The following is a 27,712-nucleotide window of genomic DNA, read 5'->3' on the forward strand; positions in this document are numbered from 1 at the left end:
TAATTTTCATTATTAAAGTAGAAAGAGACTTCACTAAAAACAAAAAATATTTTAATTATTTATTTTCAGGAAAAGCTCATGGTTCTGTCTTGTCTTTGAAAAGTGGACTTACTTAGTTAAAAATAAGTAAGTAAATTACCGTAAGCTTTAAAAATGAAGTACATCCATGTAACTCTGGTTTTCCATGGTGTGTGTTTTTTTTTTTTTTTGTTTGTTTGTTTTTTTAAAGCTGTTTCAAATTCCATGAAAGCTAGGCTGGTCTGTAGAACAAGGAATGCTAACTTCAGTATTTTGCTGAAATCTCAGTTATAAATTTTGAGTGACCTAGAATATTTGCTTTTTCTTGTTTAGAACGTAATATGTATTTAAACTGAGTTGTACCAGAAAGGTGGTGGGTGGTTGGTTGGATTTTTTTTTTTTGTCCCACTGTAAGTCTTTACAAACAAATTTTAATCTCCTATTTAATATAACGGTATGCGTGATTGTCCAAAATAGACTTCAGCTTCAATTCTTAAGTTATTTGAGTGAGGATTGTACTATCTCGACAAAGGAAAGGACTTGTTTTCAAATTATTGTTCTTTAGAAATGAAGTCCGTATAAAGACTAGGAAACTGCATTTGGTATTATGGCAAAGGATGGCAATGTTCTTTTAGGTAACTCTGAGGTAAAACATCAACATAGAAATGTGGGGTGGGGCGGTGATTCAGTGTGACTGTCTTAGAGAGTTGTTTATAGCCATATCCTCTCCCTAACCTATCTGTTGTAGCAGGCTTTCTCATGTCCAGCATACATGAACTTTCAGTGGAAAACTTTGAGATACAGCAGCCCTGCAGATGCTTCTCCCCCCTCTTTGGCAGCCATTCAAATCTGCATTAAAAGTAGATAAAGTATTAATGATTAATACTTGTTTTCATGAGACTCTTGTTTTCCTGCGCAACGTCTGTGGAAGTGATGTTATTTTAGTCTGAAATTTTCCAGTTCTGTGTACATGATGAAGAGTTACCATAGTAATTGTCATGAAAGCTGTGTGCGTCTTTTCTAATGTCAAGCTTCAAGGTATGTGACTGAGTATTTTTATTTTCTAAATTTTCATGGCAGAGATTCTATTTCATGGTCAGATGAACTATTACAAGCTTGTACTGTTGAAAGAATTGATGGGAACCATTTTAACTTTGTTCTCTGTTTTTTCTCAAGGCCTAAGTAAAATAGCAGGACACAGGCCATAGTTTAGAAATATTTGGGATAGCAGCAGTATACGTTAGAATGTGTTTATCACATTCTAGAGAATGCTAGTGGCAGGGAGAGTCCTAGACCTCGGGATGGAGGTCAGTATCTAGCAGTAGGAAGGACTGGAAGGAGGCAATGAGTTTTGTGTAGGGAAACATGTTTTAAGTTTCTCCTTGAGTTTTAGTACTGTGGAGAGCCATCTGCACTCCAAGACTTGACTGCTCTTCTTAGTCCAGTAATTCAGTACTGAGATGTTTGATTAAAAATCTATCTTGTGTGTGTTTCAATAGCATTTTGAGCTGTGGTCAAGGTATCCAATATGCCCTGTTGAATAAAGCTTTAAAATGGGTTTTCCCTGTTTAATTTCTTGGATTTGGATTTAGTTCTTTTGTCCCAGCTACAGTAAGTCATAGCTTAAGCTTTGTGTTCCTTGCTCCCAGCAGTTTGCTTTTAGAAATGTCTAGAGCCTCTTTCTTGTGTGTAGAGAAGGGAAAGGTGATTAAAAGTATACTTACGAAGGCCAGAGCCAGCAGAAAGCTGGAGAAGTACTGAATTGCCTTGGGATGCTTGGTGTTGTAAAGTCTCTGATCCTGAGAGAAGCCCAGTAGCTTTATCCAGGCCATCAGCTGTTCACCTTCTAGAGAAGTATCTTGTAGGGTATTTCTTCTAGCAGCTGGATACCCTAAGCTTTTGTAAGCTTTTGATCCTGCTGAAGTATAGAATGAATCAGGCTGAATACAAAAATACCATCTGCTTCAGTTACGTGTGGCAAATTTAAACCTCAGCAATCACTTGAACAAAATCCAGGTACAGTCACTCAAGGTTTTGTTCTTCTTAGGAAATTGCTCCAGTAAATTTTGTGCATAATCTTAATCGCTTATGCAAAACTGTAATTACCTGTACAGAGCCGTAAGTTGATGTAAACTCATGAAATGAACTGTTACTGTGATCCTTCTTTGAAAGGGAGTCAAATATTTCCAAATATTAACTTCCATCTGAAGACTTGGAATCAGTATTTTTGTTCGTTCTGAAGTGGTTTCTAGCATGTAAACAGTACTAAGAGGTACTGTATTGATCATGTCCTGTATTAGATATTATTGTTGTCAGCAGGTGCTAAATTTAGCAAAACAGAACCTCAGACTACAAACATTCAAGTCATAAATTGTTCACTCAAATGCCATTAGCGAGTTCAAACTAATTAAGTTTTACTTATTTTCATTTACATACAATTAGCCGTAGTCTGAGAATTTGGGCTCATATGCAGCAGTAGAAGATGATTTCATGTAGTTTCTTTAAAAAGAAAAAAATAAATTAGTGTTATCTAATAGCCATGTAAACATACACTGGGGGAATACAGCCGAACACAACAGATAATAGCGTGTTTCTTCTATACTAGTAATGAGGCTGAATATTTGATGCTACTGTGGCTAGAAAAACTTTGCTATGAGTTTTGGGATCAGAGGATATTTTCAACTATGCTATGGGCATCACATATACTAACAAGGTTTTAGAAATTTATTTCTAAATGTATTTCCTCATGTATTTTGCAGTTGGAGTTTTACCTCTTGTTTTTCCTTTTTAAATCTGTAGTAGAACTCCTGAAGAGGAGTGAAACTGCAGTCTTCTCTGGAATCACCCTACCCATATTAAATTGTGAACCTGAGGAAACCAATGCCATCATGGCTTTTCATTTTATGCTGGTTATCAAAGCAAGGATCTAGCTGTTTTCTTTCCTTGGTTTTATAACTGTGTAGCTTGATCCTTTTTTAACCACATCAGAGAATACAGGAGGAGAAATAATGCTCAAAACTTCTTTACCTGCAACAGATGTACATGAGTGTTTATGAACCAAAGAGTGGAATATATCTTCCCATATGGAATTAGCGGATTTAATTGCTTTATTAAGTGTTGGTTTCTCTATTTTGATAAGAATTGAAGTTAAAATTGTTAAAATAATTTGACAACAATGATAAGCACTTTTAAAATACAGAAACACTTAAGCCTCCCCGGGTAGACATTATTTTGTGTGTTTAAACTAACATAGCTGTGAATGTTGAATGCCTTTTCAGCTATTACTGTAAATAAAGAAATTCTTTGTTTTTTTGAGGAGGAAACACAATTGGAAATTCAGGGAGAAATGATGTGGGGCTATTAGTTGCACCAACACTAAGGAAGCATCCACATTAATTGAAAAGACCCAAGTTCCAAGCATAAACAAGCTAAATTCCAGCAGTATTGAATCTTGTGCTCAGCTTCCCACGTTTTTGTTATTTTAATTCTTTCCTCACCCTTTAGCTAAAATTGCTGCTCATGACATATCTATTTCCCTACCATACCCTGCTAAGTGAACTTAGCTTGGAAACAGACTTGTTGGAGTCTTCATCGTACATCAGATGGCCAAAATGGAGATCAGGCTCCTGTCCTAGCTGTGCTATATGGTGATCTTTTTACCTGCTATGGTAAGCGTACTTTTGAGTTACAATTTCAGTAACTGTCTGGAAATCTAGTGCTGAAGTAGCAGGATGTGCCAGTGTTCCACGGCATTTCCTGGAACTGGTAGTTTATTTCCAATGTATTTTTAAGAATCAGCAAAATAACAGATTTGTATTCTTCTCATTTAGCAAATATGTATTCAGGTTCGGTTTTGAGCATTTGTAAACACAAAATTAGAATATTAATTGTACAGAGTTTTGTAGTGAGATCTCTTCATGCTATCTAACGTCAGATCTGGCTGACCGCACAATAAAGATCTGTTGTTACTAAAGTTTCTTTTTCCTAAATCTGAATTCTCCAGAGTGGAGGGTCATATATTCCCTGAATAGGAAAGGAAGGCCTGGAGGATGGGTTCTTGGACTAGTTAAGTTGTTTGGACTCAGAATTTTAAAGCTGATTAACCTCATCTCAGTAATCCAAATAATCACCACTTGTGGTACTGCTACTTTGTAAATCCAAGTCTTAAAATTAAAAACCAACCAAACAAACAAAAAACAATTTAAAAAGAAAACATATGGACCTTTTTATCTGTAGAATGTTACCAACATTTCTTATGTTGGCATCGTTAATTTCTAAAAAGAACTCTAAATATTTTCTTTACTTCAGTGAATATGAAGGCATATCTCACTTGTTGCATGCGTTAGCATAGATGCTGTAGGAAATCACACTTAGTCATTCCAGTAACTCAGAGTATGCTAAATCTTCTAACAGTAAGCAAAGAACTGTGAAGCCAAAATGACTTGTAATCCTTAGTTAGGTATGCTGTTGCTTGGCTTAAGATGGCTTATATGAGTACAAAAAAGCAATTGCAGACCTAATATTGTGATTCCAATGAGATGTACGGAGTTATAAAAATACAAATATGAACTCTGAAACATTTTATTCCCCTGATAATATATTTGTAGAATTAACTCTATTTTCTTCATACTGTTCTACAGATGGGAGAAATATAGGAGTGCTCTGTTTTACAAGGAATTATGTCAAAGAAAAATACTGCAGTGTGTTCAGGAATGTTATATAGTATTTTGCTATTCTGCTGCACATGTTTTTAATTCGATATTAAGCTCATAGTTTGTTTTTACCGGTTCTCATGTTGTAGTCAGCTTTGAGTTCCAGTTCAGTTTCTTGCAGATTCCCGTAGTCTGGATGGTGTTAAGAAATGAGTTCTAAAAACACGTATTTCACCAAGCTGATGATGACTGTAAGATAATACTAGCATACCTCAGACCTTATTTTGAAAACCCTGAGCAAAACTATCAGAGGTTGCTTGATCGGCTGCTATCAGTCCAGAGCCCTATTGACTTTCTTTGCTGGAACACTGCAAACTAGAGCAGTCCTGGGATGTTTGGTTTTCAGATTGATAGCTGAAGTCTTGTTTTGAAATTTCACAAGTGAAATATTCCTATTTCTCTGTCAGTATTGTAGTTGTTTTGCTTCTAAGTTTGTTCCATTATAAGCTTCAAAATGTTTTCATTTTTATCTTCGTTGTAAAGTAACGCTCTTGTCACTGGAAGTTTGACTTAAAGCAGCTTTAGATGTTAGCAGAAATGTTTCAGGTTCTTCAAATTGAGTTGGAATAGGAATAAGGAGCTGCGATATGTTATTCTTTAAGTATTAGTCAATTTGAGAGGAGTGAGAATTAAGGGTGCTGCACTTAGGTCGGGGCAATACCAGGTATTTATAGAAACTGGGGGCAGATCTCCTTGAGAGCAGAAGGACTTGGGGGGTCCTGGTGGACGGGAAGCTGGACATGAGCTAGCAGTGTGTGCTTGCAATTTGGAAGGCCAACTGTGCTCTGGGCATTAAAGAAGGGGTGGCCAGCAGGGAGAGGGAGGTGATTGTCCTCTTCTACTTGGCTCTTGTGTGGCCCCTTCTGGAGGACTGTGTCCAGACCCGGTGCCCCCAGTACAGGAAGGATATGGAGCTTTTGGAGTGGGTCCAGAGAAGGGCCACTAAGATGATCAGAGGAGCACCTCTCCTCTGAAGAAAAGTTGAGGGAACTGGGGTTGTTAGCTTGGAGAAGAGAAGGCTCTGAGGAGTCCTCACTGTGGCCTTGCAGTACTTGAAGGGAGCATATAAACAGGTGGGGAACAGCTTTTTAAGATGGTGGATAGTGATAGGACAAGGGGGAATGGTTTTAAATTGAGATGGGGAGGTTTAGGTTAGATATTAGGAGGAAGTCCTTTACCCAGAGGGTGGTGACACACTGGAATTGGTTGCCCAAGGGAGGAGATTGTGGATGCCCCATCCCTGGAGACATTCAAGACCAAGCTAGATGGGACTCTGGGCAGCCTGGTTCTTGGTGACCCTGCACATAGCAGAGGGGTTGAAACTCGATGGTCTTTGAGGTCCTTTTCAACCAGGCAATTCTATTATTCTATTTAAAAAAAAAAAAAAAAAAAAAAGTATAGCAATTCTTTTCACTGGAGTTATATTTTTACCTCCAAAAATGTTAACTGTGGCATGGAAGTCACCATTCTGTTTGTGAGCTTTAACTCAGAATTCTGCCTTTGAAAATGCTTTGGCTGCCCTTACAAAAACATAGAAGTTCCCAGTGATCTTTTTTCTCTTTTTTTTTTCCCTGAGATTGGTTAGTAATACTCAAGAATTGTGGGCTGCTAAGAAGTGTGTGAGGTAATCTTGTATTCTCAGGAATGCAATCCAGTTATATTGCACAGTATGTCTCTGTTAGTGATCATTTGCCAAAAAGAATGAACATCCACTTATGTAAACATATACATGTGTCTGTAATTTCCCCTGAAGATGTTCTGAATTTTGTGGACTGAACTATTAGTCTTAAGGAAAAAAATGTTTTGTAATAAAATTTATGTTGTCTTAAATTGCTTCCTTTATAAAAAAAAAAAAAAAAGATGGTGCCAGCCTTAAAGATTACAAAAATATCTTTAGTCATCTCACTTTTATGTGTCTATGTATAAGTGTATGTTTATGTTTGTAGCTGATATAAAAATTCCTTTGAATTTACTGTTTCAGCTCAAACTTTACAAATCTGAACAGTTCTCAAAGTAGCTTTTCGAAGGATGTTATTGTAGTTTTCTCCTGCTCTAGTTGAGCAAATTGACAGAGAAATGAAATGCTTAGTCTTCTGCCACCATTTGTTTGTATTTTAGTGTTACTTCATTTGATAACTTTTATGCATTTATCTTTGAACATTCTTTAACTTAACCAAAATTGATCTGTGATTAAGAGTTGACATATCCCCTTCAAGACTTGAGCATAGAATAGTTTGGAAGTGTTTTTCATCACTAGTACTTACAGTGCTGTATGGATTTTATCATTTTTTGTCAAGCTGCTCTTGTATAGGTTTGTTTGGGTGGTGTTGATAGCATGTGATATGCTTGGTAGACACAGAAACAATTTAAAGTACTACAGCATATGTAAGGGCAAATGGGAAAGGATATAATCCTCTGGGAAGTTTAAATTGGTATTTGACTAAAATGCTTTTTTTCCAAAGCCTTAGAATATCCTCAAGTTTAAAAAAAATATATATAATTACCTAGTTGGTGGAATAATTTCATTGCTTTTAAGCTGAGAAGATTATATTGTTGTGTATTAGAACCCTTTCAATCCCAAGGCAGTATTTTAGATGGTTATGTCCTCATACCAGTATTTACTGCTCTTGCCCTACTGACCACGATATAAAGTAAACTAATGTGCTGCTTTTTTTTTTTAACCAGTAGTATTTCATAGTAGTGCTTGTAGATAACACTGAAATTGTGTTTAGCCTTGAATGAACAGATGTATCCTGTACGGAGTAGTGAAGTCTGGAAAAGTAAAAAGTGTATGCATAAGATGAAATGCCTTGGGGAAAAATAAATATATAAAAACTTTGGGCTGTTGCTACTGGACTAAATGTGATTACTTTGAGGTTTGAGGAGAACAAATTGGGTCACAACAATCAAGTTATTTTTTCCTTGGATTGGCTTGCTTTTCTTTCACTGTCTGCTTGTTTGTGATTTTTTTTTTGGTAGGGTTCCCTACTTTGCTGCTAAAATATGTAGGCCTCCTTAACCTTATTGATATTCATAGAACGATCTGCCTGCTTCATATTTGCATGTTGTTTCTCTTCAAAGTAGCAGATTAGTGATCGAATTTGAAAGCTCCACAGGATTTGAAAGCTGAGAAATGCTGTGACCACAGCACTTTACTTTAGTGACTGATAGTGAGTAGGTAGTGACAGCAGTGGTGAATCTCCATTGCCCTGAAAGCTATTCCATCACTTTCTTTTGTCTGGTTTTTTTTTTTTTTTTTTTTTTCTGAAATACTTGAAGCTCAGCCTGTCATCCTCATCAAAAAGGTTCTTTTAAGGCTCACAAGAAAGGCTAAATGTCTAAAAGGTGCTGTCATTTTAGCTCAATTACTTCAGAACACTAAGTAACCAGGCAAGCAGAAGTCTCTAATGTCTCAGAAGTCTCTAAATTACAGAAGCTACTGTTCAAGCTTTAGCTTAAAAAAAAAAAAATTAAAAAAAAAATTAAAACTATAATGATAAAGGAAGGAAATGTTAGATTATGGACTAGTATTCCTGAAAATAACAGGAAGTTGCTAACTCTCTGCAAGGAGCTGCTTTCTTTCTACACTTAAAAGCAATAAATGAGAGAACTGGCTTGTGGATAAAAATCTACCAGAGGAAGTATAAAAATAATTCATGGTGTATTTTCTGACTCAAATATCTGGTAAAAGGATTTTCAGGAATTTGATTGGCAGAAGAAATAGTTTTTTGTTTAATTTCTTTTGTCGGGAAAGAAAGCCAGAATATATTTCCGTGATTCCTACAGTTTTATAAGCACTAAATTCTACAGAAATGTATTGGTCTTGCTTTCAACTACATTTTATTATTGTTTTATTGTTGTTTTTCCAAGTTTTGATTTTTTTTTGAAGTGTATTAATAGCTTCCATAAAGTAGAATGTTTTGATTGACTTCAAGGTATCAGTAGCTTATGCATCTGGCCTCCAGCACAAGCAGATAAATGTCATTCCTTTAGAGCAAAGTATCTCCATATTGGTACAGTCTGCTTATTGGCTGCCTGCTGATAACATCCTCACAGGCAACTAAAGAAAATTCCTCTGGAGTTGTACCATGCTACTGCTATTCTAATAAAAGGAGTTAATTGGGAGATTAAGCAGATCTAGATATTTTTCTCCATTGTTTCATATCCCATTTAATGTTCAATGCAAAATAAAACGTGAAATCTGTGGCAATAAAACTTGTTTATAGGTGTAACTTCTTTCCTGCTTCAGTACTTCAACACAACAATAAATGTAGTTCTGTGGAAATGGTGAAGCAGTCTATCCGGAAAACACTTTACCCTCTAGTTCCTTTACTGAAATATTTGTAAGCAGCCTTTTACTTGTTGTCTTTCTGTCTCCCAGACATATAGGTTTATGATTGCCTAATTCATTGCTCCTCGAATTCCTATGGGGTCATTTCTGTTGACTTTAGTGAGTATTTACTGATGAAAGTATAAGGCCCTGGTCAACTGCACTTTGTTTTGTTATTGAATGTTATCAACTATTGAACTTCTATCAAGAAGCCCACGATTTCTAATATCTTTATCTACTGATACTCCTTTTTAATTGATCCATAGCAGCAATGACATATAGAACTGATTTTGCCACATCTGATGTAAATTCTTGATTACTGAGTGAATGCTGAGATAGAAATGCAGTCTCGCTTGTGAATTCTGTCACGTGCATGGATGCAAGCACATGATCTTGTTGGAGAGGATATACAGGGATACAGAAAAATAATCTACTGCTGAGAAGTCTGGTGTAGGATGGAGTGGGACTCCGAGTATCTGTACTCTGTGCAAGAAAAGCAATAGGAAGAGACTATCTCTGTGAAGGTAAAACGGTATGGAATGGTCTATTGAGATAGAGAGTTGAGGAGTTTTTGAATTTACTGTAAGAAGATGGCATGCTTTCTCAAGACTCGGGCATATGTAATAAGGCTGAGATCTGCTGGAGGATTGGCAGAATAATAGGAGGTCTGGACCAATCTGTATCAAATGAACATTTCATTTAGGGGATGTTATAGAAACCAAACATTAAAATTGGTGTTTTTGTTATACTGTTATTTAAAATTTTTAATCATGAGTTGAACTCCAAAAAATCCGGAGATTGGATTGTAAATATCAAATGTACCACTAATAATAGCAAAAGCTCAGCGTTTAGTTCGTTTGAGGGGTTTTGATTCTTTAGGACATGCTTCAGTTGTGTTTTCAGCTGTCTATGCAATTCTGGGGGCAAGCTAAAAAATCTGAATGTTTCTGTCTTTGATTTAAACCTGAGGTTGTATATTCACATCTTCCCTGCACCGATGGCATTACAAATTCTGGAAGCTTGTCTATAAAATGTGACTTAGCAATAGCAGACTTTCTAGTCTGTGGTTTTTATGTGCTGTTTGGTAAGTCTAGTATGGTGAGATTTCCATTACACTAGTGAGAATTTTTGTTTTTATTTATAGTATTGCATCAGAGCTAATATTGGTAAACAGCTAGCAAGTAGGAGAATAGAAAAGTGTTCTTGTCACAAGGTAGTGAGGGCTTATGTTCAGTAAATGTTTATCTCACAGTGTAATGAACAATAAATGGTGGCTAGGAGGCTTTTTTCTTCAGTAAAGACAAGAAAATGGCTTCTGGTAAAGTGACAGTTTTTGTTGTCACCACATCCTTGATCTTGCTGGCATGTACTGTAGCTACTCTATTCACAAGGAATTTAACAGTTGATTCAGATTCTATTTGTTTAAATTATATTATGATTGATCCTTGATCTGTCATGCCCAAACAAATAGGTACCATGGAATTTTTATTAGATTACTTATGTGGATGTTTGTGGTTCTGCAAATTTAAAAGAAAAATTAAAAATGTTTACCTGAAGGAGGAAAACACAAGAGAAGAGGACAGGCTTACAGATTAAAGAATGAAAGTAATGATATTGAGTAAAGAATGAGGATTCATCTTGTATGGGACACTGAGCCTTATGTTTCTTCCTGGATAGGGACTGTTTGTTCTCAATAACCCGTTTTTAGCTTGTCTAATTATCTGATGATTTTTGTTAACATCTTTGTAAACCTCAATAAAATTCTTCATCCTAGTCTCAGCAAAAGCATTGTGTGAGAAATAAAGATGTCTAAATTACAGTTGTTGTAAGGTCCGCATCCCCTTTCTTGATGTGCTTTGGGTAGATAGAGCTCTTCTGCCTGCAGTTTATGAGCTTGCCTGATTTATATATTGGAATAAATCATCGAGTTCTCAGTAGAGATGTGTGGATTTATGGCAGAGTTCACTAAATGTTCACATCAACAAGTAAACTGAGCTGTTTATCTAGATTGCTGCATATATATCAATTTTATGTTTCTCAGATTACATCCTTTTACATAGCATTTATTAAGTCAGGCACAGTCACTGTGTAAAATGTTAAGGTTTTGTTTTTTCTGCCTTAGAAAACTGTAACAAAAATTGGAGAGTATAAGGGAAGCCAAAGAAAGATCAGTAAGTCTTTTTGTGGTTATTGTGTTTGGTTTTTTTGAAGGTTTCACCGTGAGTCAGCCATATCCCATGGAAAGGATAAAATATATATATAAGAGAAGAGAATATAATTTCAGATACAGAAGCTGTTCAGGTTCACTGGAAATTCTTGCAAATGCTTGTAAAATTTCTGCTAGATGTGATATTGGCATTGTAAGCATTGACAGTAGAAATGGGCAGGTTTAGCAGATGTCAAAACCACATTGCTCTGTAGCTCAGGGTTTGCATGGAGGTCATAAAATTATGAGCATAGGAACTTAGAAATTATATTGTATTTTTTAATATTCTTTGCTGTTTCTTATCTTATGATTCATTATATCAGATACTAATATTCAATAGGTTAGGCTAAGGAATGTTGTTCCACTCAGTAACTTGTGATTTGGTAAAGTTGGAAGTCATGAGCAAAATTTATAAGAAACAAAAATCAAACACTTTTTTTCTGAATAGTATGTTGTTACATGCTGAAAACAGCTTTTATCTTCAAAGTAAAGTGCAGGAATTGACTCAGTGTATTCATGCAACTGTGAAGATACATTTAAGCAAGTTGGCAGATTGGCTTTCTTTTTGAATTTGCCTAGCTAGTGTTAGACTGACCAGTTCACTTCAGTGCTCTCTGCAAGGCTATTGTTCCCTTATGCTGCCAGTTACAGTCTTAGTGTGGATACTGTGACTGCTTGCAGTGGTAAATGCACTGTGTTTTGCTTTTTCCAAAATGAAAATGAAGGTAGAATCTTGTAAGATGCATTCAGTCAGGATGACTTAACCCATGGCTGTATTTGTTTTGGTGGAAATAAAGGAATGTGGTGCCTATCTAAAGAGTTATTGACAGTGCTATGGTAGCTCTGTCTGATTGAAGCTGCCAAGTTTGGCATCTCCAGTTCCCTAGAAATCTGGAAGCCAGATGATCCCACCAAGATCTGGGGGTCACAATGCAATTGATTTCACTAGATTGGTTGTTACCAGCTTGATACGGGCAGCTTCTTTATGCAGTGTTATCCAACTGTCACTAAAAAGTCCCAGTTCCTCTGCGAAGACTTCAGAGCTTTTGACTTAGCCTGGAAACATTGCTGTTTCTTTAAATTCCTTTCAGAATATCCCTTAGTATTTTCATTTCTGCATGTCTATTGATTCTTGGAGCCTTTTGTGAAGTCATGGTCAAACTTGCTTTATTACAGTTAAAGACAGATATGTAGCAGTAGAAAAAGATGTATATCTGTCAGGGACTCCAGAACCTTCTGTATGTTTCCTAAATGAGTATAAATAAAATACTGTCTCTTGAAGACATCCATTGAATGTATCATAGAATGCCTTCAGTTGGAAGGGGCCATAAAGATCATTTAGTTCCACCCCCTATGGCATGAGAAGGAATGCCAACCACTATATCAAGTACTACACCAGGTTACTCAGGGCCCCATCCAGACTGGCATTGAATGCCTCCAGGGATGGGGCTTCCACAGTTACTCTGGGCAGCCTGTCCTAGTGCCTCACCACCCTCCGAATGAAAAATTTCGCCTTAACATCTAATATAAGTCTCCCCTAAAATGTATCTTGAAAAATTATGAAGGAGGTATTGGCTGAAAGTGTGGAATGCAAATTTAGCTTATTTCAGGAAATGAATTGTAAAATACCAATTATATGAAAAATCATGCTGATCACACTCAAGAATATCTAGTTAACCTAGGTGGGAGTGTTGTCTGAGTAAAGACCACAAGTGTTGGTCTCCTGTTTTCCAATGTTGTGTCCTCTTGCCCCTCTACTCCTTACTACATACATTTATAGTAATGTAAGAATTTCATGAGAGAAGAGAAATGAGATTTTGATAGTCTCTATCCCACTGCCACCCCAAGAAAAAATCATCTGCCAATAATCCTGAACATGGCTGTTGAATGGATTTGACCTTGATTTCAGTTCTTGGCTGGCAGGTGCCCGGAGGCCTTTCAGTCTGCTTTAGAAGATCTTGCTTTAAAAAACAGTAGTATTTGTCGCCTAATTATGAATGCAGATTTTGCATGTGTTTGTGATTTACAAGCCTTTCCTTATGTGAAACAGGCTATAAACTCTCTTTGGAAATATATAGTAGTCTGGAGCAGATAATTACACTCTGAGAAAAAGAGCCTCTGTTTCCAGTGAAAACACTGTTAAGTTATTTCAGAAATGCTCTGACCTCAGACGTTTCATATAACTTACACAAAATGCTTTCACATTTGTGCAGCAGCTAGTGGCTTGATCTCTGCCATCTCATAAACGAAAGTGCAGAAGTCTCCTTGGGAAAAAAGCAGGATGTCTATGCTGTGGCCCGCAAAGCCAGTGTTATTTTACTCACTCAGTTCTTTGTGTCTGCAGCCTTCTACAGAAGAAATCTTGTCCTCCTTTAAACAAATCCATCTCCTAATCACGCCCTGCCCCCATAAACTCAGCTTTTCCTCAGATTTTTTTTTTTCTTCCCTTCCTCCACTCAGTGTACACACACTAATAAAGTCTGCTGTAAAAACCTTGGGAGAATTTCTCAGCACAAATGGAAAGAAGATGTCGAAGACTGAGGATAGGAATTTTCTTTTTAAGCTTGCAGAAACAACAGAGAACAATTGAAGCAATGAGGGAAGAACCAAAGATGGGTGACCTTGCCATGTCAGAATTGCATTAATTTTCTTTAGTGAAACCCTACTGGTTCTTTTTGATAGCGTCTGAAAGAACTATTTTTGTTTGGGATTGTTTGTTGATTTTTTTTTTTTTTTTTTCCAAGCTAAATAGTGCTAAGGAGAAGCATTAGAAATGCAAGTACAGAGACTTGTGAGAATGTTCACGCCAAAAATGCTTTTGTGGCCTTTTGAAAAAAGCTGTTTTTAACCTCTTCTACAATAAAATTGTCATATATTGATGAAAGCTTTGCATGAAAAAAGCTTATATGCTGAAAGGGTGAGTTAACTTCAAATGGTTCTAATTACATGCTTTGCCCCTTAGAGAGCAATGAATGGAAAATAGATTTCTGAATACCATGAGGACAGGTAATTTTCAGAAAACCCTGTTTAAAGAAAGGAGAACAAAATTGAATTGAAGTCTGTGATTGCCTCTTTTAAAAAAAAATGAGACAAAAAAAAACAAAACAACCAACTGTGGATTGTATTTTCAGAGATTCCCTTATCAGAGGAAAATCTCCAGGAAACACACTAGGGGCACCTCTGCAGGTGGAGTTGGCTGAGCATATTGCTGACACTGTACCAGGAGATGGTCCAGCTGTCTTAAGGTTTGCTGGTGAAGGCATTCATGAGCACGCTTTACTTTGTTTTCGCTCCACTGAGCCATCTTAGTTTACTGAGGTCTTGGGCCTCCTACTTGGAACCGACTGACTTCGTCAGCCATGATCCAAAGCTCTTTAGAAAGCAGGGCTACCCATGAATGTAAAGATAGTGCTGAACATTTGGATGATGACAGTAACATCTCCCATGTTCACAGCAAGATTTAAAGTCCGACATCTGTTTGCTCTCTTGGTCATGTTGTGCTATCTGTAATTTCATGCCTAAGATCCAAGGAATAGGATTCTGACTGTAGCAGATGGAGGTCATGCTATTTGTGGTTTGCAGCCAGTAAGATATTCATAGCCAGTAATGTTTTAATAATTCATAGACATAGAATAGCCATAGTCCTCTGCTTATGCTCTGCGTTCGCCATAAACAAAAAAGTAGCAGCCTGCACTGAGTAATTCTTCCCATTCTCTGCAGTTAGTGTTACCAGTAAGGTGGGTGTGCAAACTCACTATGTTGATAACATGTATGAGATGACCTATAAAATAAATGAATAAATGGAGAGACTTAAAACGTGCAGCAGATGTATCCAGCGATTTTGCTTGGTTTGTATGTAAAGAGGCTGATTTCTTGCAGGGCAGCACGAAAAGGGCAGAGGCCACAGTTAATGGCACAGGTGGCTTCAACTGAGCTTGCAGCAAGCTCTGCCCTTTGTAAGGAAGAGGAGGGGAGGCCTCCTGTGTCCCTGGCCTCTGCAGCAGGCAGAAGAGGTGGCAGGTTGTGGAAGGAATGGCATATGCTTTGACTCCTTGTAAGATTTAGCAGCAGATGCTCTACTCTGGCATGGATGAGAAGTCCTTAAAAATAAGTAGAAAATTGGCTGCAGTAGGAATTAACGGAGTTGCATGTGGTTGATCACATCTAAAATACCCAGCAGACTGATCTTCCCTGCACTTGCATTTATGTGGGCTGCAGGAATTTTTACAAATGCAAGTTAAGAAGCTGCCCAGGTGTACTCTTCTCAGTAACCTCAGTTATTTTTAATTCTGTTGCAACCTTTTCTTGTTCAACACGCAATACGTGCACAAGCACACACAGCACTTTCTGTCATAATAGTGAGCAGACTAGCTTGGGTGGCTCCTTCTCTGTTTCCAGCTGCTTTCTAGGTACCTCAGGTCCTTCTTTGTAATGAAACACCTGTGCATCTTTCAGAAAGCTGGAGGTTGCATCTGCTCTGTGTAAGCAGCTGATTGTCTGCAGACCTGCTAGCATTTTTACTTGCAAGATACTAACCTGAGAAGTAGTTTCAGAAAGCTGTGAGTAGCTTTCTGGAAGGTGCTCAATAAAAATGGAAATTAAAGGACCTCGCCGTTTTGTGATACTGTTGCTTTTCTGTTTCTCTGGTGGTAAATACCAATAAATATTTCTGCAGAATGGTGTTGCACAGATTTCTCATAAAAGAGCTTATTTAACCTAAAATAATGTGCTTGAGACTAAACATCAACTTCTGTGTTTCCAAAGATAGATGTGAACACACTGCTTTTAGATTCTCTAATCCATTTTTCTTTGGCAATCTAAGCTACGAAGGGTGCCAAAATAAATGGCAGATTTATAAGCCTCTGAATTTATTAACTGTACTTGAAAAGAAGTTTTACAGTGTTAGAAAATATTTATTATCTAACAGGAGATAAATTGTTGCCCATAACTGAAATCAATAGAAATTTTGCCATATCAGAGATACTTTTGCTTATCTAAGTAGTCTGATTTAGCAGATGGAGTAAGCAAACTATTCAAAGAATAACTGTACAGTGCCTATAGTTTACTGCAAAGAAGCTGTTTCTGGAATACTTCCAGTGTCTGGTGCAAAAAATGACAAGGGAACACTTTGTTATGTAGAAATCACTGCATTCGCTTGCACATTTTTCTTACAGCGTCCCATAGCTTCAACGGTGCCATTAATTCATTACCTTAATTCTTTCTTTTTTTTTTTTTTTTTTTTCAGGGCCCTCCTGGTCCAAAAGGCGAGAAGGTGAGTTGATGTACGGGTGTCACTTCGCAGGTAAATGGAAATACGTCACAGCATGAACTAAAGACACAGTTTGTATTGACCCAGTGTAATGTTAGATGATGTAAGAGAGCTGGGTAGCACACAGATGCTGTGTTAAACCTATCATCTCATCTTTCCACTTTGCAGGGAGATCAAGGTGATCAGGGCCCTCGGGTAAGCATTTTAAAAAAAATGTTACACTTCCCTTTCGCTGAGTAGGCAATTAGTCTTTAGCGCAACACTAAATTAAACACACTGTCTGAGCTAATTATGCTTATTAGCTGCATTTACCCTGCATGTTGAAGTCAGTGTCTGCAGGACAGTAATACTGAACGTGATCAGATAGTGTCTGAGAGGACTTGAGTAACAACAGTAAGTAATGCATTAAGATATAAAGCTTCCATTGTGAGTGGAAGCAGGTTTCAGTGATTTTGCTCTGCTACATAAAAGTTGGCTTTCCTAACCAAACCTTTCAGTTTCCCCAGCAATGTTTTCACGGCTTGCATGGGCTCCCACAATGCAGAGGGTCAGTGGATTTGTAATAAATGTAGTTCTCAATTTCATATTTATTATTTAATGAATTGTAAACAAATACATATGCATGTACTAGCTCATTTTCCTAAAATGTATGTATTTAATATTGTTAATGATAATGATATTATCACTTCTTAAACACATCTGGACACTTAAGCAGAACACTGTTTAGCTATATAAACATAAAATTTCTTTTAGTTTTTAAACATCGTGTTTATTTTAACAGACAACTAAAGAAGAATACAGGGTCAAATGTTCTGATAGGTTGGCTGTGCCGGTTCTTTCTTCTTTACATTTGTGCTTCATTAGAAAACGTTTGGCTATGTTGTTTTAATAATACAGTGATTTCCTCCTTTAGCTGTATTTTTGTGAAGATTTACATAATAAACTTTTGTCTGTAAATTATGCAGAATATTTTGAAATTGTAATTTTATTTTACTGTTCTTTTTATTTTTTGCAGTTAATAAGATTATATAAAGTCATAGTATATTCATCTATCTGAATTTGGTGTTGTCAGTGTTGTATTACCTACAGAGTTCAATTACTGTTGTCATAAAATCATAGAATGGCCTCAGTTGAAAGGGATCTCAAACATCATTTAGTTTCAACCCCCCTCCCACCCCCCCAACCATGGGTAGAGTTGCCAACCTCTAGACCAGGCTGCCCAGAGTCCCATCCAGCCTGGTCTTGAATGCCTCCAGGGATGGGGCATCCACAACCTCTCTGGGCAACCTGTTCTAGCATGTCACCACCCTCTGGGTGAAAAGCTTTCTCCTGATATCTAACCTAGACCTCCCCTGTCTCAGTTTAAAATCATTCCCCCTTGTTCTATCACTATCAACCCATGTAAACAGTCACTCTCCCTCCTGTTTGTTTATATGCTCATTTCAAGTACCGGAAGGTTACAATGAGGACTCTCCAGAGCCTTCTCTTCTCTAAGCTAAACAAGTCCAGTTCCCTCAACCTTTCTTCAGAGGAGAAATGCTCTAGCCCTCTGATCATTTTAGTGGCTCTCTTCTGGACCAGATCCAAGAGCTCTGTGTCTTGTTCTGTGTTCTGCTTAACCAAATCACGCCCTTCTATTGGAGAGCAGTAGAGACCTCCCTGGACCATACAGATCATGGTGATGTCTACTGTGTGTTAATAATGAGTCAAGTGCTGATAACTACCAAAAAACTTTCCAACCTAAGAAGTTTGCATTTAAGGACTTCATAAAGTCATAGGTACCAGTTGAGTGAGTGCCAATTGAGGCTATCTGACCATGGGAGAGGAATCAAGTGAGGTCAGTAGTAGGGGAAAGAAGTGGTGAATAACACCTTGTGAGCTAGTAGCAGCTTCACCCGCTGTTTATTTAGTCAACACATGCTGTAGTAAAGTACCTCTTTTTGAAACATGCATATAGCTTAATTTACCCAGTCTTCTTATTTGTTTATATGTTTGGTTGGCTGTTTTGCTTTTTTTTTTTTTTTTTTTTTGGAGTAAGTATTACGACGATGCCTCTGACCACTTATTGTTTCATGGTACAGCAGTTATCTCTTCTGTTAACTGTCTTCAGGTTAAGCCTACTTCAGGGTGTGCCAAGAGATTTACAGTGTAATTAATGTAAATTATCTGTCATGTTCCAAATGAAATTAAATATATTTATAACTGGTTGGTTGCCTTTGCACATAGTATTTCACCATTGCCTGAGTCAAATAAACGTTTTTGGAGGTGACTCCCTACCATAATATTTTAGAGGAGTGTTGCACCTGTAATTGACTGTGGAATGATATCAGCATTTGGATTTGACAAGTATGCAAACAAATTGGATATGATGTCTGGAAGTGCTGGACGTCTTAGAGCTGATTCATCTTTTAGAGATAAGGACCTTTAAGTTCGTTTTGTGACATTTTTTACATATTATTTGAATTTAGTTCTTAATGTAGTAAAGATCTTACTGTTTCAAATCATTTTTCAAAATTTTAAAATGATCATTCATTCTTTTTAAAAGCTGTTTTCTTTTCTCAAGTATTTTTCATTAGCAAAAAAAAAAACAAAATGTGGATATTCCATGTCAGAGGGGAACTTGTAACCTCTTAAAATTCTTCTGAAAGAAAGGCATTTAAGAAACAAAAAAATATTGTGTTTTATCTTTAAGGATACCATTTTGAGTTTTGAGCAGTTGTCATTAGGTATGAAAGATCTTTCGTTCTGAAATATTCTCAAAAGTGCAAAACCAGTAATTATGTGTTTCAAAACTTCTTTCTTGTGGTCCCTGGAAACCCAAACTGTATGCTGACCTGTTTCAAAATTCAAATGTTCTTGAAAATGTTTCCTATATATTAAAAAAATAGCAGAACTGAAAACACTCCAAATACTGCGCAGAAGGCAGAAACATATATTTTTAGAATAAAAGACCTTTTTTGTTTTTTCTTTTGAGAGGTTTTTTTTAAAAAAAGAAGAATCTGAAAGGTTTTCTTAGATATTCAGAATTAATAGCTGCTGGCCAGTCTTTCTCTTACAGAAACTGGTGAAAGGGCTGTAGTTCCTAATACCAGATGGCGTAATCCACTTATGTCCATATGTAAGCAAAACCAGCATTCCAGTAGTGTGGATGATGTAGGAGTTCATGCTCTGACTGTGAATTTGAACAGCAGGTTAATACTGCTTCAGTCTCATGAGACCACAGATAAGGTAGTAGTGGGTACATTCAAAAGCCATGATCTTCTTTGAAGAACTAAAAAAAAAAAAAAAAAGAAGTTTAATATTTTTATATCAGATCTGGCAGACTAAACATTTAGGTCAAATGCAAAACTAGCAGTCTTTTGTATGTTTTTCTTTTTGTAGAGGACGTGGCCCCATGATATGTTATGCAGATTTGCATTACTATATTGAGCCACGGCAAAATTACAAAGGGTGGTTTTTAGGTTTTGGGCTATTAGACTAAACGCTGATATCAATCCACTGCTTGGTTCCAGTTGCTGATCTCTACCCCAGTTTGAAAAAGCCTTTGAAGATTTCACAAGAGACTGTACCCTGATTAATGGAAGCAGACCAGAGGTGAATGTCTGGGAGTAGTTTGGCTAGTATTGTTTGTCTTGATCAGCTTATTGTTGTCCTTCTCTAATTGATGTAACAAGTATCTTCTGTCCTTTAGATGCACTAGTGATTCTTTCTTTATCAGGTCAAGAAATCAGTGGCTAGCAGTTGCTTTAAATTGGTTTTAGTACAGTAAGAAATCAAACTAAAAGATTTTCACAAAATTGTTCTCTCCTATTTAAGTAAAGTTTACCAGCTGCTGGCTTGGCACAGAATTGATAAAATCTCTCAAACTTCTGCAACAGAAGAGATTAAATTGGGGGGGGGGGGGGGGGGGGGGGGGGGAAGTTTTCACAAGTTTATTTTATTGTGATAACCTTTATTGTCTTGAAGGTTAAACAGGTTCTTTATATACTGTTAAACCAGACAGATGAAGGAAGTGATATAATGCACTTTGCTATTTAACCCTTTCATCCCTCTTGTTTACTTTTAATTTATTAACTCTTTACTCACTGTCTGCTGAAGAGAGATCACTGCTTTGCAATAGAAATTTTGCAAGTTCTACTCTTCTGTGCTGGAAGACTATTTAAAATTTGCCTACCATAAACAACATAGGCCTGGAAGCAGACTATTTACTGAAATATATACATATGTATTTGGATTTATAAAAGGGCTGCTCCAAAAGTAACACCTCTTATTTTGGTGGCCCATGATGTCAGAGGGTGGGTGGTGCATTTCAGCAGTGGAAATAGTGATGTGGAAGATAAACCACATTCCAGGTGGCTGTGAACAGCTGTCACACCACAAAATGAAGAGCATCTCAATTAGCTCGTCTGCACTAATAGGCTAATCATGGCGTCTGTGTTGAAAAATAGTTTTTTGTTAGTGGGAATCTGCTGTATCAAACAGTGTAATCGTGCACTTTGTTGTAGTTTCCATGGAAATAATTAGAAGACAGTGCTTTCAGAGCACCCTATGTTGATATAAGTGTAGGCTGTGAATAAAAACTTCGGTATTACTTGTTGCATTATGGACGCTGCATTTATAAACTATCTCATTTTAAAGGGAAATTGAAGATATCTAAGGAATGCGTTTGACCTGTTATTTTTTAAAGAAAAATAAATAAAGCCTTTTTATAATGTGTGCGTATATTATCCTTAATATGTCTCTAAGGAATATATGAAATATTTTGAGTCTTTTCCTGCTCCTTCAGACAATAAATGGAAAATCTATGTTGTCATCATTAGAATTAGTATTTCATTCATAAATCAGGAAATAGTAATTGCTTACTGATGAGTAACCCATGATCATCAACTCTTTGCCATCTTCTAAAACTTAGTCTTTTTTCATTGATGTCATTGAGATGTCATTGCATAGGCATGTATAGTATTACAATCAGAGTATTATGTTAATTTAATGTAACTTTGCATAACTTATTCTATCAATGTCTTCCACAGTTGTCCTTGGTGATGTTTGATTATATTCTACTCAACATCTACTCAACGCTTACCTTATTTTTTTCTATAAGTACTCCTCATGAATTTTATCTGCCTTAATAGGACTGCTCAGCTTTCGCTAGCAGAAATTAGTGTTGTTCCCAGCTTTTTATTTCATAATAAGAATACTCTTTGGTTTCCTTTATATGAATATTCTGTCAAAAGCAGGTAAACGTAGTGATACAGATGTTGTTCCTTAGCTGATAGTTAGGTGTGTATAAAAATGTTTTTTCTTTTTTTATGCATTACTTCAAACATAAATTCACATATAAATAAATGCAGCAGTACTGCATTAAGTGCACACTTTAGCAATATGACTACCCATGCAGTTGTTTGTTTTCCATTGTCCTGTGTAGAAGCAAGTTCTAGTTCTCAACTATATCTAACCACTGTTTTGAACTATATTCCTGTTGTGCCACAATAAGAAGGCTGAAAAAACTTACACAATTATTTCTGTTAAGATAACATTGACAAAAGCAAACTCATAGAGAAAACTTCTCAATATCTAGTTTAATGCCAGCTTGCCTTTAAGTAGTTAATTCTGAGACTTTATTACCTTATCTGTAAAAAATCAAAAGGGGTGTTTATGTAGTCAATTTCTGGGACTACTTATCTGTACAAATTGACCAGTTTTAGGCTATTCTGACTCCACTGTTTTCCATTAACGTGAAAGCGGGGAAGTGAGGTTTGGAAGGAACTCAGATTGCACTGGCTGCTCACTTGATCTGAAGCACTGGAGCACTCAAGACTTGAGATGAGCCTCAGCTCAGAGTTCTCAGGAGCATTCTTTTGGCAGTGGATGACTCTCCAGGGCCAAGCTATGCCTTTGATGTTTGGCTCATGAGGTACTGCTGGGGAATGCAGAACAGCTGTGACACTAGAGAGTGCCACATACCTGCTCTCAAGACAAGGATGTTGTCATTTCCATCTTAAGAGCTAGGCAGTGCATGTCTTTACTTACCACTCATCAGTTTGCATCTTGTTCCTTTTTAGTAATGCCAGAGGAATGGTGAGGAAGGAAGTTTCTGTACATCCTGTTCCTCTTTCTCAAGCTCTGTCCCGTGACTGAGAAAACATTATGTAGGCATTTCATCTAGAATGACAGCTGTCCCGCAAAAGTATTACAGTACTGAACACTTGAGTTACAGCAGTTTGATCAAAGCCAGCTCTTGAAAAATGCTTCCTCCAGGCCTAATAAATATTGTAGAAGTGATTTGAACCACTCACCTGCTTTTTATAACTCCAGTGAGTATGAAATTTGAAAAGGAATGTGATAAACCTGAAGATTTTTAATATGAGGACCAACATGGTTTTTGGAAAAAAAAACAGCCTACATTGGATCTTACTGGATGCTTACCACCAGCTTCAGTAAGAGTATGCACGGCTTCAAGAAGGATATTTTTTGATGATTCTGATAGTCATCAGAACTCCTGAGTTGTGTGGAGAAGATGTTTATCTCACTCAAAATTCATCTAATAATGGAACTAAAATAGTCAAGTGCTAGCTTTATCCAGTTTTGTCCTTTCTGAGCATAGTGTTAGGCAGAGTCCGCTGTGAAAATATAGAGGTCATTATAGAAAATAACACTTATTTTACAATGCTCTGTTTTTAGTCAAAGTTTGTGCTAATTTGTAGGACATTATACTTTTATTATTTTAATACAAGGACTGAATCATTACATGATGTATTCGATTATAACTCCTTGCTGAATTATTACCTACATGAAAAAAATCTTGGATCCTTGTCTAATGGTGCAATGTTTTACTTAGCAGAGCTGCTGATGGAGAAAGCAGCGGTTATGATAAAAGGGATTATATAAAAGAGTTCCTGCTGAGAGTCCATGGCACTGTACAGGGTGATACCAAACATTGTGTTCCCCAGGGCAGGTAAAATAATTAGCTGCAGGACTGCCACTCAGTCTGAGGGATTAATTAGAATTGGAGGTGGTGTAGGGGAGGAGGGAAAGCAGCCATAAAGGGTGTCAAGACCACTCTGGCCTGAAGCCTGTGTGATTTGATGTGAAATAGCAGCAGCTGGCTGTAACCTTAGGAAGTGCAAGTGAACAGCAGGTGGTAATTCCTGTCTCATTTACCATGTCTTCACAGGAACATGTAAGCTTGTGCAGCTTGGGTTTATTGGCAGGTCAGAAGGAAAATCCTGAGGAGGACTGTGACATTTACTGTGCTGAGCAAATGCAAAATTCAAAATGGAGTGTAGACAGTGTTACTGTAAACCTTTAAAATGATGTTTGCTCTTATACCTGTCATACAGAAGGGCTATGACAACCTTATAGGCTAGACTTTGCTGTAGGCCAACACACAAAGTTGAACATAGCATGAAAAATCTGGGACTCTTATTGGGAGTGACATCTCTAAAGATTGTGATGGATGTTACAGGAGAATGATTTCACCAAAGTCGGAAGTCGGGCAATTCTGTGAGGGTCTCTCATTCTTCAGTGTTTTCAGTGGCCACTGCATGGGAATGAACAGTCTTTATCTGCATTTCCAGGTGGGCAAGCAGTGTACTGCATTATATGGTCACGGGCCTGTTAGTTTCTGCCAAGCATCGTGTTTTGCTTGGCATTTGGGCAAAAATTGCAGGACACACAACAAATGTGTTAATGTAGAAATGGTTACCAGTTAGTGGTTCAGAGTGAGCTTGAGCTGTTGTCAGCAGAATTTAGTGGTCCAGTGGTCTGTACTGATCGCTGTAGTCTTTTGTGCTCTGTGAGGGCCTCCTAGGGTGTAGAACAAGAACTGTTCATATTCGCAGTTCAAGAATGAAACCAAATAAAGAGAAAACTGAATAACACAGAATCTGTCATTGAGAACAACTTTAGATAGGAAAAATATATATACATATATCTAGGGGATGTTTGAGGGGGTATTTATAGCAGAGTGACAGGAAAGGAAGAGAACTCATTTTGTAGGAAGGGTAGATCATTTTATGCCTTTTTTGATGCTTATTGTTTGCCAACATAAGCTTTCATGGATGCCAGAAGATGCAATGCCTTCTGAAACCTCTCACGCATGCATAAACCATGTACTCATAATTTCCCTGCTGGGTTCCATTCAGTATTCTTCTATTTCTGATCTCTCCAGAAATTCTTATTATGTACGATAATATGATCTAGGTCCAAGCTGATATTTTTCTGGCCATTAGCTCTGAGATTATCAGTTTTGGGAAATGGAAAGAAGTTTTTTTCAACTTTGGAAAATGCTGGAAGATGTTGTTGCTGAAGGAGATCGTTTCTCTTTCTCATAGTTTGTTTATGTTGACAAACCTACAGTACTGGTATACTCTTGAACTTGTCTTTGTGGTGTTGGGAGGCATTGAAAACACAGATTGGGAAGTGCTCCACATAAATGTTTGTTTGTGGAGCTACACAAAACTTTCAAAACTTTTTCACTTATTAAATAAAAAAAAAAAAAAGCAAAACAACATTTGCAGAGAATCTCCTGAATTAATTCTCAGGGTTTTTTTCTGTATTCGTCGTGAAATGAATCAAACCTAATATAAGTTTTGAGTTTCCCCCTTTAAAAAAAAAGTCAAATTCTAAATATGCCTCATTACAGTTCTATAAAAACTATTATGCAACAATGAGTAAAAATGAAGTGCTTAAAAGATTTTCTGGGTTTCCCTTTTACAATTAAAAAAGAAAAAAAAGCACCTAAAATTTATTGTTTTCTGCTCCAATTTTAGATCTGTAGGTTTCTTGTTTGTACCCATTTCCATTACAGGGGTATTGTAGCTTTAGCTTGAAGAGGAATGAACTATGTACACAGCAGGACTAATGAGTCACAGATGTAAAGATTCTGGCGCAGTACCATTTAATAACTTCTTTAACTTATATTCCATAACAAGATAAATGCAAATTTGATACATCTGTTTTCTAAATGGTGTATCATTTCAGCCTTAGCAATGTCTCAGGAATGAGCTTCTTTAAATGTATGGTGGTTTAGCCTTTTTTGGCTTTGTTTTCTTTTTATTTGTTTCTAAAGAGGAGATCTCAGGTCATCAAGCAATGCAGTTAGCCACAGCCAGGTTCATCAGAACAAAGCGGGAAAGCTGGTAAAACTGCCTCTGACTGGATGGGATTCACTTGCAGTCTCAGTTTCCTCTTGTTTCACCAATGTGTATCAAGAATAAAGTTGCACTAGCAAAGGACATGTTGTGTGCATCAGAATGTAACTCTGCCTTCTTAGGGGAGCTGGGGAGGAAGACCATTGTGGTCTTTGTGATCCAGAACATCTCTGATACGATTGCAGGTAGAGATGCACAGAACAATTACTTGTAATGATGAAAGATCGTTGTAGCTGTCAGGCCACTGTTCCCTGTTGGTGCTTTCCACGAGTCCGGCTGGACTGCAAAGCATGCTGCCCCTTGGCCACAGGGGTTGCCCCATCAGAGCCTTGACGTAGGACTTAAGAAAGCCACTTTGTCTGGCAGCCAGAGCTATGTGCAGCTTTCCCTTCTGCAGGTGCAACTCTGCAGCCACCTACATTGAGGCCTCACAGCAGGGCTGTGCCATGGAAGTGACACTTGTGTCCATGCACATAGGGATCTTAGGCATACCAGACTGTTTTACCTATATGCCTCAGCCTGATGTCTTAGCTGTTTCCTGGATCTCCATGGACAAACCTTTGAGGATCTCTGCCTCAAATAGGGTGCTGTTTCTAGAGGGCTTAGGGATTTCATTCTTTAGGACTATCCTGCTTAACGCTACAAGGTTTCAGCTTAATGAGGAAGTCTAATTTGCACCCTAGAAGGCAGCGCAAGAAGAGTGCTGAAGTGAGAGCAAAGCTCTCTCAGCAGGCTCTAATTACCACATCTTCCTTTTTTGTATCAAGTTCTGCACGTGTGGGTAGAGTAGAATATGAGAGACCACATGCAGCATACAGCACTCAATGGGCAAATATTACCCTGGTTATGAAAATGCCTTTATGTATATGTTGAAAATGTTGAGCTTGGCCATTGTGGATTCCCCCAGATCTATCAGTAGATTGTTGTTCAGTGTTTATAATTGTGTATGCGTGGTCAGTTTATGTGCTGAATGTCGTATGTAAAACAGAATGTGAGGAGCAGGATGGTAATTACACAAAGTGCCTCAAAATTCCCTGTCACTGCTGTCAAGTTCTGCAGCAACCCAGAATCAAAGCTTTCTGCAGAGCTGTCTTGAAGGGCTGTAGCACGTTGTAATGGAGAAACTGTGCAGTCAGCTGGCTGATAGCCTAACAACTGTCAAACAATCCTAACAATTTATTTTAATTTTAAGGAGTCACCTCTGTGCAACTGCTCCTTCTAATAATCTGTTTATATTGTTGTGAACAACATCCACACATCTATAGTGCAAACTTAATTCTGTTTCCCATATGACAGAGAGGCTGTTTCCTGTCAGTAGGCGATGTGGGGTATACTAAAGATAGTGTTTGTTCTGTTTGTCAGTAAATTGTCTCTGTGATGTTTGTGTTGTGTTGTTTTGGTACCATGTTGTGCTGTGTCCCTAGGGTCTGCCAGGCTTCCCCACAGTCGCTGCTCTGCACAGTAATCAGATCCTCACCGTCAAGGTTTGTGGTTGACATGTATCTGTTCAGTCAGGTCTCTCTGTATCAGCATAAAAGTGCACATGAAAAAAATTACTCTTACTACAAGATAGCCATGAATCCTTATGGTGGACCTAAGTCAACTCCCTTTGCCTTTGTATTGGTGTATGCATTTCTGATGCAAAGCGTGGGATCAGATCCATGACTGCATACAGCGCTACCCCTGGCAGCACCCATGTTCCGTGTGCTCTTCTTGGTCAGTATTTTATTTTTCAGATGAGAATTGCTGTAGTTCTGCTTTCCTGAGGCATACAGGAGGATTGAAAATGTCAGTGAACTCTGTAGTGGTTGAATCAAGAAACAGTTATATGTGTTAGATATCTGAAGTTTAATCTGTATGTGCTGATTTTTCAAAATGCGTTTGCAAATTAAGCAGGAAGAATTGAGCAATCTGGTCAAGCTGGAACTCCAATCCTTATTAAAATGACACCATTGTTCATGGCACAATATGCTGGTTAGAAAATCTGACTGAAAGTTGAACTGGTGCTTTGTGTCTAGAAACTTT

General features: G+C 37.4%; 1 protein-coding gene across 1 annotated transcript in view; it reads left to right on the forward strand.

The window, feature by feature from the left end:
* The window catches only part of COL25A1 (collagen type XXV alpha 1 chain), a 145,126-nt gene that overhangs the window by 27,056 nt on the left and 90,358 nt on the right, over positions 1–27,712 (forward strand). The window contains exons 4-6 of the mRNA XM_048943256.1: positions 16,512–16,538; positions 16,704–16,730; positions 27,112–27,171. Of these exons, the coding sequence (XP_048799213.1) occupies positions 16,512–16,538; positions 16,704–16,730; positions 27,112–27,171 (114 nt within the window). The remainder of the gene's footprint in view (positions 1–16,511; positions 16,539–16,703; positions 16,731–27,111; positions 27,172–27,712) is intronic.

Source organism: Lagopus muta, chromosome 4 (assembly GCF_023343835.1).
Source record: "Lagopus muta isolate bLagMut1 chromosome 4, bLagMut1 primary, whole genome shotgun sequence".
Classification (NCBI taxonomy): Eukaryota; Metazoa; Chordata; class Aves; order Galliformes; family Phasianidae; genus Lagopus; species Lagopus muta.